Source organism: Pseudonaja textilis, chromosome 2 (genome assembly GCF_049901715.1).
Source record: "Pseudonaja textilis isolate UNSWEBS1 chromosome 2, rPseTex1.2, whole genome shotgun sequence".
Classification (NCBI taxonomy): Eukaryota; Metazoa; Chordata; class Lepidosauria; order Squamata; family Elapidae; genus Pseudonaja; species Pseudonaja textilis.
Genome location: NC_141991.1, coordinates 12,534,277 through 12,544,718, shown reverse-complemented (window position 1 = coordinate 12,544,718; position 10,442 = coordinate 12,534,277). Strand labels below are relative to the sequence as shown.

Here is a 10,442-nt window from a genome sequence, read left to right as displayed (position 1 = left end):
GTGCTGGCTCAGCAAGAACCGGGAGAGTCTGTGATGCCAGTCTTCTTTGCTGAACCTGGCTAACGCTTCTTTTGTGGACCTAATGGCTCTCTCCGCCAATCCGTTGCTGGCCGGATGAAAGGGGGCCGTGAAGATGTGTCGAATGCCAAGATTGGTGGCAAAGCGGCTGAATTCAGTTGAGGCAAACTGGGGGCCATTATCAGAAACTATAGCATCAGGGAGGCCGTGTGTCATGAATAGTCGGGTCAAGGCTTTGGTAACTGCTAGCGTTGTGGTCGTGGATAATTGGGCCACATCAATCCATTTAGAGTATGAATCCATGACCACCAAGAAGGTCTTGCCATGCATAGGACCTGCTAGGTCAATGTGAAGTCTTGACCATGGCGCACTAGTGCTCTCCCACTTGGTGGGGGTGTGACTGGAGGGGATGGTCTGGACTCCTGACAGGGTTGGCAAGAGCTTACCCACTTCACGATGTCGTCGTCCAAGCCAGGCCACCATACGTAGCTTCGAGCTAACGCCTTCATCCGGACGATGCCCGGGTGCCCCTCGTGCAGTGCCTCTAAGACTGGTGTGCGTAGTGAGGCCGGGATGATGACTCTGGTGCCCCACAGCAGACAACCCTGCAAGCTAGATAGTTCCTGTTGACGGGTCCTAAAAGGTGTAAATTCAGTTGCAAGGTTAGTGCCTGGCCACCCCCTCCTCACCCAGTCCAGTACCTGGGCGATTGTTCTGTCCGTCTTAGATTTGGTGGCGATGTCGAGGGCGGTGACTGGAAGATCCAGCTCGGTGACATCAAAAATGGCATGGACAGGGGCCGGATCCTCAGCTGGAGCTGGCAGGGGGCAGCGGCTGAGGGCATCTGCGTGGCTTAAGTTTTTTCCTGGGCGGTGGATGAGTTTGTAGGAGTACGCCGCCAGGAACAAGGTCCATCTGGTCATTCTGGGAGACAACACTTGGGGGGTCTGCTTGTCACCGGACAGAAGACCCAGGAGAGGCTTATGGTCTGTGATAAGTTCGAAGTGATGGCCAAAAAGGAATTCATGAAATTTCTTTACTGCTGCAACTGCTGCTAAAGCCTCCTTATCGATTTGGCTATAGTTACATTCTGTAGCTGAGAGAGTTCTGGAAAAGAAGGCGATTGGTGCCTCGGAGCCGTTGGGTAGTCTGTGGCTTAAGACCGCTCCAATCCCAAAAGGGGATGCATCAGCTGCTAGTACTAATGGAAGACATGGGTCAGATTGTATAAGAACTGCGTCTGATGTTAGCAGCGATTTGACTGCGTGGAAAGCAGTGTCTTCCTTGTGTCCCCAGTGCCAAGGTGATTTTTTATCTAAGAGTCTGTGTAAAGGCTCGGCTACGGAGGCTTTGTGAGGCAGGAATGATGCATAGAAGTTTAATAATCCCAAAAAGGCTTGTAGTTCGGCTTTAGTGGTTGGAGTGGGTGCCTCATGGATTGCCTTGACTTTGGATTCTAGGGGGTGTATGCCTGATGCGTCAATTCTATAGCCTAGAAAGTCCACCTGCCTAGTGGCAATGGCACATTTTTCTCTTTTTAATTTGAGTCCATGCTGTCTGAACCTGTCTAACACTGCTCTAACTCTCTGGAAGAGTTGGGGTCTGTCCCTGGCCGAGACCAATATATCATTGAAGTAGGGTACTACACCAGGGAGGCCCTGTAGGATACGCTCCATAAGGGACTGAAAAATGCCAGGGGCAACACGCCAAATTGGAGACGCTTGCACCTGAAGGCACCCCTGTGAGTCACAATGGTTTGTAACTCGGCTGTTTGGGTGTCCACAGGGAACTGTTGATATGCCTGTGACATGTCCAATTTGGCAAAAATGGTGCCAGGCTCAAAAGTGTGCAGTAAATGTTGAATGACCGGGACTGGGTAAGCGCTAACTTGCAGAAAGCGGTTAATTGTTGTTTTGTAATCCGAACAAATTCTCAGACTGCCATCCTTTTTAAGGGGTGTGACAATTGGTGTCTCCCATTTGGCGAAGTCTGTGGGTTCAATGACCCCTTGCTTAAGCAGTTTGTCAAGTTCCGCGTCCAGTTTAGGCCGAATGGCGAATGGCACCCTACGTGGTTTCAGTCGGACGGGAACTGCTTGGGGGTCAACTGCGAATGAGATGGGGGTACCGTTATAACACCCCAACTCGTTGCTGAAAACGTCAGCGTAGTCAGCGAATAAGGAGTCAGTGTCAGAAGCTGAGACAGCATGGACTCCTGTTACCCCAAGGCCGAGGTAAGGGAACCAATCGAGCCCCAAGAGACTAGGGAGGTTGCCGTTAACTACCACTAGAGGCAGATGGCCTTTGAAAGCTTTAAAATTAACAAGAAACTTGCCTTTGCCAAGTACTGGGATGTCCTTCCCTTGATAGTCTCTCAAGGTGAGTTGGCACTTCTGGAGTTGGTTTCTGGAGAATCTGGGCTGGATCTTCTTGAGTGTGCTCCAAGAGATGATTGAGAGCGCTGACCCCGTGTCAACCTCCATACGGCAGGGTTTACCTTCTAATAAAATGGAAAGCGTGATCTTACTAATAGAATGACAGGAGTGTTTAGCATGGAAGCAAGTGTGACAATTTAATACTTGCCTTTGGGAGCCAGAATGAGAAAAGGAAGGAACCCCCTGTGCAGAGTTGTGTGTAGCCTGGCAGACTCTGGCAATGTGGCCCTTCTTGTGGCAATTGTTGCAGGTGGCACCTTTGAATCTGCACGAAGCCCTCGAGTGTGGACCGCCACAGGATAGGCACAGGATGATGCGTTTGGATGCACTGCTGTTTTCTTGCCTGGTTCCTACCTGTGGTTGCTTGGCATGGGCGAGACGGTGGACGTCTGTTGGCTCGTTGGAATCATCTACGCTGATCACCTCTTCTGAATGGATGGAGGTGCAGCTAGGTTTGGAAACGGAGCCTTGAATCTCGGTGGCTGATTGGGTTGCTAGCTCTGCAGCCAAGGCTTCCTCGACGGCCTGGGAGAGGTTGAGATCCTTCCTGGCAAGCAGTCGCCTTTGGAGGTGCAGGTCCTTGACCCCGCAGATGAGCTGGTCGAGAAGCATGTCATCCAAGTAGTTTTTGAACTCACATTGGAGAGCTGCAGTCCTTAAAGCGGCCATGTACTGGTTTATGGTTTCCCCTTCAGCTTGCTTCCTCATCCGGAAGGCGAAGCGTCTCGCGATCTGCGAAGGCTTGGGGGAGTAATGATTGGTGAGGATCTCCAGCAATTCTGTCCAGGGGACACTCTTTAGTTCACATGGAGCGACAAGGGCTGTGGCGGTATCGAAAACGGATGCCCCCCAATAACTGAGGAAGAACGACTTCTTCCTGTGCTCACCAGCATCAGCCAGACCGATAGCGTAGATGTAGTGATTAAAACGATTCTTGTACGATTCCCACTTCTCTTCACCCAGCTTGAACGGTGGGAAGGCTGGATTGGAGTTCATGTTGTGAACTTCAGCTGGTTACAAGACTGTAATTCTCTCTGGGAAATGGCCCCGTGTGTTTTAGTGGCAGTTGCTGTTACAGCGTTTTGCCAGACAAGTGACTTCAGCTCAGGAGAGGCTCCTCAGAACCTTTCTGCTTTCTCTCTGGGTTAACGTCTGTGGTTCAGGCTGCAACGGCTGTTGGCAGCGTTTTGAATTGCGCGCTCCTGGAGAGCGTAGGCGGTATTGGCTAGCCGCCTCCGACAGTGATTCAAATCTCGTGCCTTGTGTAGGCATCAGTGACTCATGGAATGACAGCACCGCGCTGTATTCCGAATCGAATTCAAATGACAGCCGTTTGAATTTCGCGCTCTTTTGTGCTGAGCGGGCTGCGGCTCGCAGAGCTTCACTTTCCCCTGTAGCTTGCTAACGGAGCGGCTACAGACACTCTGCTTTCACTTTTGCTGACCGAGCTCTCAGGCGGCGCGGCTGCAGCTCAGCAATAGAGTGACTTCAGCTGCTACAGACTGCCTCTGGTAGCCATCCCACCTTCGTCGCCAGTGTTGTAGATTGAGCAATGAGAGGCTAGACCAGGGCATGAATGCAACAAGACTTTATTCAAGGACTGATCATGTCAGCACTGCTGGGAGCAGGCTTCCAATGAACAGCGGCTGACCGGACCCTGCAGCTGGCTTTTATAGCCGGCTGTCGAGGGGAGCCAGCCAATGGGGAGCAGCAAATGCCCCTGCAGCATGCTCGGACCTGGGTGGGAACTTTGGCAAGTTCCAGGGACATAACAAAAAGGATCTTAAACTTGTATATACATGAAGACCAAAACAGATTTCTCCCAACTAGGCAAATAAAGAACAATTTAAGAATAGTATTAGACGTACTAGAATTTTATGAAGCCCACCCCAAGAAACAAGTAGCACTTATGTTCCTAGATGCAAAGAAGGCTTTCAACAATCTAAATTGGCAATTTTTAATTCAAAAAATTTATAATTTGAATTTGGGCACCAAATTTGAAAATATTATAACAACTATATATGATACACAACAAGCTAATATAATAGTGAATGGGGAATGCACTCGTCCAATAAAGATAGAAAAAGGAGTGAGACAGGGTTGTCCACTCTCTCCCCTGCACTTCATATTAGCATTAGAGACATTGTTAACACGAATTAGGTGGCATTCAGATATAAAAGGATTAACAGTTAAGAAAGAGGAATATAAATTGCAAGCATTTGCGGATGACATGATTTTCTTCATTGAAGAACCAAAAGACAGGGGACCAAAATTGATGAGTGAATTAGAGAAATTCGGAGCAGTAGCTGGACTTAAAATAAATTTAAAAAACCAAATTAATGACCAAAAACCTAACAGAAAAACAGAAAATAGAACTAGAAGAAATAATGCATATACAAGTGACAAAGAAAGTGAAATACTTAGGAATTTGGCTAACCCCACACTGTAAGACCCTTAAAGAAAACAATTATGATAAACTGATACACCAGGTAAAGAAAGATTTAGAATCGTGGGGGAAACTTCAAATTTCACTACTAGGCTGAATTGCTACTACTATCCCAATCAAATTACATAATTTTTTTTTTGAAGAACTCAATAGAATAACTTTGAAATTTATTTGGCAAGGGGAAAAACCCAGAATAAATGTAAAAGCAATGCAAGATATGAAAAGCAGGGGAGGCCTAGCATTTCCAAATTGGGAGTTATATCACATGGCCACCTCGTTAGTTTGGCTGAAGGATTGGGTGAACTTAACCAACAAAAGAATATTATTTTTAGAAGGCCATGATTTACAAAGGGGGTGGCACGCTTTCTTATGGGATGTAGGGAAAATCAATCAAAAATACTTTCATAGACACTTAATCAGAGATGCATTATTAACAATTTGGAGGAAAATATGGAAAAAACATTACACAAAAATACCAGTATGGATTTCAACAATGGAGGCAATGATTCACCCAAACAATTTGGAAATTACCAAAATGATTAAGTACAAAGATTTACTGGACCCACAAGGAAATTTGTAACCAAGGCAGGAACTTCAGGAGCAAGGACAAAAAATTGATCAATGGGTTTATCTTCAGATTCAAAGCAGATACAAACAAGACAAAAAAAGAATTCGGAATCAACAATAAATTGCAACAATTAAATAAAATTTTATTAGGATCAAATAAAAAAAACATAACAAAATTTTATAATTACTTATTAGAAACAGAACTAGAAGAAGAAATTGTAAAAGGAAATATGATTGCTTGGAGTAAGAACGTAGGGCGCAGCATCACATTAGCGGAATGGGAGAAAGTTTGGGGCAGAAACAATAAGATTACCAAATCAGCAGCATACAAGGAAAATCTTTATAAAATGTTTTATAGATGGCATCTCCCCCCTTCAAGGTTAGCGAAGATGCACCCCAACATGAGTCCGCATTGCTGGAAGTGTAGGAAAAAAGAAGGAACCTTTTTCCATATGTGGTGGTCTTGTGCAGAAACCCAAAAGTATTGGAAGAAAATCAAAACTTGGTTGGAAGAAATCACAAAAGAGCAGATCGAATACAAACCAGAGTCCTTCCTACTAGGGATTTTTGATAAGCAAATTTCCAAAAAAGCTAAATACATAACAATATACATTTTAACAGCGGCCAGATTAACCTTCGCTCAACACTGGAAACAACATCAAACTCCATCAGAAGAAATGATTATTGAAAAAATCTCAAAATGCGCAGAAATGGATAAATTGACTTTGGCGCTAAAAAATAAAGACACTTCACTATACTGCGATAGCTGGAATTGTTGGTATAATTGGATTGACCAAAGATAAATTATATATCATAAGGCATAAAAGAAAAGTATCAACCCATAATAACGAGGTAGTGATATAAGTAAAAAACAGGTGTGGTTATATGACACAAGTTAAGGTTATGAAAATAAAAGAAGATCTTGCAAACTGTTAAAATAAGAATACTTTTAACGTTGTAACCTCCTTCTTTCTTTCTTCCCCCCTTTTTTTCTTTCCTTTCTCAAAATTCTTTCCCTCTCTGCCTCCCCTCTTTTCTTTATTTTTCTTTCTTTTGCTCATTTGTGTATGTATTGTGACTGTTTTTAATTGTAAAAATTAATAAACTATTTAAAAAAAAACTCCAGTGTTGGAGCACACACAAATTCTGGAGGGGCAAATTGTTCTATTGATGAATTTCTACCAAGGAAATTTCTCCTTGGTTCTGGGTTGCTTCTCTCCTTGGTTAGTTTACATCCATTGCTTCTTGTAATACCTTCTGGTGCTTTGCAAAATAGACACCTTGTGGGATAAGAAAGACCAGGTGGGATTTTAAAAAAGACCACTTGGAATAAGAAAGTAAGTTTTCTTTTCTTTTCTTAAATTCCTGGATGTTTCCATTCTAGTTCCACCCCTTTCTGGAAAAGAATGAGTTTTGCAATATTTCCCAAAAGAAACTGTACTTGGACCAAAATGGAGAGGTAGCAGCAGATCTGAACCTTGTGAGCTGCGTGGTTCTCCCCGAGGAGAATCCAATGAAATTGCAACTGGGGAGTTTTGAAAGACAAAGGTTTCTCATCAACCAAGAGGCTCTTTCACAGCTGAAGTTGCTCAACAAGGTGGAAGAAATATTGTCAACATTTCTGTTCTGTTTTCCAAAACCTTATGGCCCATTTTAAGTGGGCTAATCCTTGTCCCAAATTTTTTATTTTATATATCTAGTAGTAGTAATATATAATATAACTTCTTGAATAATTTTAATATTTGTAATATATAACTTAATACAATTTAATTTTAATATTAATGTTAGCAATTTAATATAAATTTAAAATCATGACTATATGAAGAATGGAGGAATGCATGTTGATAGGGACATGAAGAGGAACTCACCAGTTGTCACTTTATGCTTAAATCTTTTTTTCAGCTCCATCCCTCCAGATTTTATTTAAACAATTATTATTAACTAGAAATGTTTTTTGTTTCAATGTGAAATGCCAAAAGAAAAAGAGGGGAATTAAATGAAGAAAAATCTGTACATAGTTATATATCTCCCACAATATTTTGGAACAAGACAAAAACATATGAAGAATAGTTGCAACCATTAGGTGAGGCCAGTCTAGAGAACAGAAGGACATGATAACAGCATTCCTGTATTTGAGGGGCTGCCCCAAAGAAAAGGGGGGGGGGCAAACTATTTTCAAAAGCCCCAGAGGGCAGGACAAGAAAGAATGGATGGAAACTCATAAAGGAGAGAAGCAACCTGGAATGGAGGAGAAACTTCCTAACAGTGAGGACAATCAACCAGTGGAACAGCTTGCCACCAGAAGTTGTGGGTGCTTCATCACTGGAGGTTTTTAAGAAAAAAAGTGGACAGCCACTTGTCTGAAATAGTATTGGGTCTCCTGCTTGAGCATGAGATTGGACTAGAAGACCTCCAAGGACCCTTCCAGCTCTATTCAGATTGATTGAAGTTAGAGATTTCATATTTATCTCAGTGAAGCCCAGAAACTCCTTTGCTAATGTTCATGTCTACATCCATTTTCCATGGAGGGTTATCTCTAACATATTTTCTTTGGCATTCCTTGTTTTTCTACTTAGTCCCTGCCTCAGTCCAAATGTGTGGAAAACTGTCATCCTGGATTTTTCAAGCGGGATCGGGAAGGAGAGCCAGTTTGCTGCTACGACTGCGTCGCTTGTCCGGAGGGGACCATCTCCACTCAGGAAGGTGGGTGACACCAGAGGAAAGGGTGCTGGTTTCATCCAGAGCACTTTGACCAACGTGCATGTTAAAAGAGACATCTCGGCAGGGGTGGGATTCACATTTTTTAACAATCAGTTCTGTGGGCATGACTTAGGTGGTGGGTGTGGCTTGGTGGTCATGTGACTGGATGGACATGGCTTGGTGGTCATGTTATTGGCTGGGCGTGGCCAACTCAACATCACTCACATTGAGGCATGCATCTCCTCTCCTGGCCTCTCATGATTGTGGGGATGTTGCAATAGTCGTAAGTGTGAAAAATGGTCATAAATCACTTTTTTCAGTAACTTTGAATGGTCACTCCACACAAGCAAAGTACCAGCAAAGGAGGGGAAAAAAAATCCAGAGACGTTCCTGAGACAGGAAGTCTAGTCCTGCCAAGAATGTAATAAGGGTTAACAGAGAGGCAGTTTCTGTAAGCAACACCAGAATGTTTCCTTCCTGCCTTCCTTACAGGATTAGGCCAGTAATTTCTTCTAACAACTGGTTCTCCAAATTGCTTAGAATGTTAACAACCAGTTCTAGTGAATAGGTGCGAACTGGTAGAATCCTACCCCTGCATCTCGGCTTTTTCTCTGTTCTTCATTTTCAAAAAGTCCAATTTCTTCCATAATGGGAGGATCAAAAAAAGGATCTTGAAGGATAAAATAGAAAGAGATTGGAGGACATAGTGAATTCACTTCTGCCAGAAGAAATGTCTATTCTACTGGTCACTTTGGAGGTTGCCCCCCTCCCTTTCTCAGGGTAGGTTTCTTAGGTAGTTAACCTAAGAAGGAATTTCTGAAATCCTTGAAACACCAGGAGTGGTTTCAGGTCAATGGCTTTTTCTCGCCCAAACCAACTTTACCTTCCTGACCAAAAGATATATCAACCAATCAATCAATTTTAAGATCATAAGCAGAAATATCTAATTGAGTGGACCATGGGGAGTTAGCAGTTGGTTCAAGGAGTAAAAGATAAATATGAAAGAAGGGACTGTAAAATAAAATACTTTCTGTTTTCTCAGATGCTGAAAAATGTACCAAGTGCCCAGATGATCAATATTCAACTGAGAACCGAGTCCAATGTATACCTAAACGAATAACCTTCCTATCCTATGAAGATCATCTAGGAATCATCCTGACCTCCTTTCTCCTATTCTTGTTCCTAACGACAGGCCTTGTTTTAATCATATTCATTAAATACCGAGAAACTCCCCTTGTCAAAGCCAATAACCGGGACCTCTCCTACATCCTCTTGGTCTCCCTTCTGTTTTGCTTCTTGTCCTCCTTTTTCTTCATTGGCCGGCCAAAGAAAGCCACCTGCCTTCTCCGACAAATAATTTTCAGCATTGTCTTCTCAGTAGCTGTGTCTTCTGTTTTGGCCAAAACAGTCACAGTAGTTTTGGCATTCCTGGCCACAAAACCAGGGAACAGGGTTAGAAAATGGTTGGGGAAGAGCTTGGCCAATTCCATCATTCTTTCTGGTTCTGCTGGCCAAATTTTCATCTGTGCATTGTGGCTGGGAATTTCTCCCCCATTCCCTGACTCTGACCTCCACTCCCAGCCTGGAGAGATTATCCTGCAATGCAATGAAGGCTCTGTCACTATGTTCTATGTCACCCTCAGCTATATGTGTTTCCTGGCTGCCATTTGCTTCATGGTGGCTTTCCTGGCCAGGAACCTTCCTGGGGCCTTCAACGAAGCCAAGCTGATCACCTTCAGCATGCTGGTCTTCTGTAGCGTCTGGATCTCCTTCCTGCCCACCTACCTGAGTACCAAAGGAAAGTCCATGGTGGCCGTGCAAGTCTTCTCCATGTTGGCCTCCAGTGCTGGGTTGCTGGGCTGCATCTTCTTCCCCAAGTGCTACATTATCATCCTGAGACCAGATCTAAACACTAAGGAACAGCTAAAGATAAAATAGGGAAGCAATAGTGAGATGGCTTCATTTTCATCTGTTTCATTTTAACAATTAAAGTTATCTAAAATTGAATAAAATTGTGAAGACTGTAAGGCTAATCAAATTAAAGTCCAAAATTAAACTCAAACAGTAAAATTAATGAATTCATAATTAAAATTGCATTGCAGCCAGTAAAGGACAGAATATGGAATGAGAACTTACATAACTATAAGACAGCTGCAAAGGAGACAAGGCTCCCAGGAGGTATTGGGAGAGGAGTCCATTACCTAAGGTGTGATGATTCTAGCAATTTAAACCTGGTTTCTTTCTCTTACTTCTTTTTTAAGAGTAGGTGAGGGAAAT

The 10,442-nt window shown here is 43.5% G+C and overlaps 1 protein-coding gene across 1 annotated transcript; it reads left to right on the top strand.

Moving 5' to 3' along the window:
* The first annotated feature begins 2,224 nt into the window (after nt 1-2,224).
* LOC148126733 (vomeronasal type-2 receptor 26-like) lies at nt 2,225-10,103 on the top strand. The gene is made up of 3 exons (XM_087927670.1): nt 2,225-2,251; nt 8,042-8,168; nt 9,208-10,103. The coding sequence occupies exons 1-3, from the start codon at nt 2,225-2,227 to the stop codon at nt 10,101-10,103; spliced, it is 1,050 nt and encodes a 349-aa protein (XP_087783796.1).
* The last annotated feature ends 339 nt before the right edge of the window (nt 10,104-10,442 follow it).

What these genes read in the sequence shown, in the direction of transcription:
- LOC148126733 (XM_087927670.1), top strand. Translation starts at nt 2,225, where the DNA reads ATGGACTCCTGTTACCCCAAGGCCGAG. An exon ending in CCTGTTACCCCAAGGCCGAG is followed by an intron (nt 2,252 to 8,041) that starts GTAAGGGAACCA and finishes TTTTCTACTTAG; the next exon opens with TCCCTGCCTCAGTCCAAATG. An exon ending in GACCATCTCCACTCAGGAAG is followed by an intron (nt 8,169 to 9,207) that starts GTGGGTGACACC and finishes CTGTTTTCTCAG; the next exon opens with ATGCTGAAAAATGTACCAAG.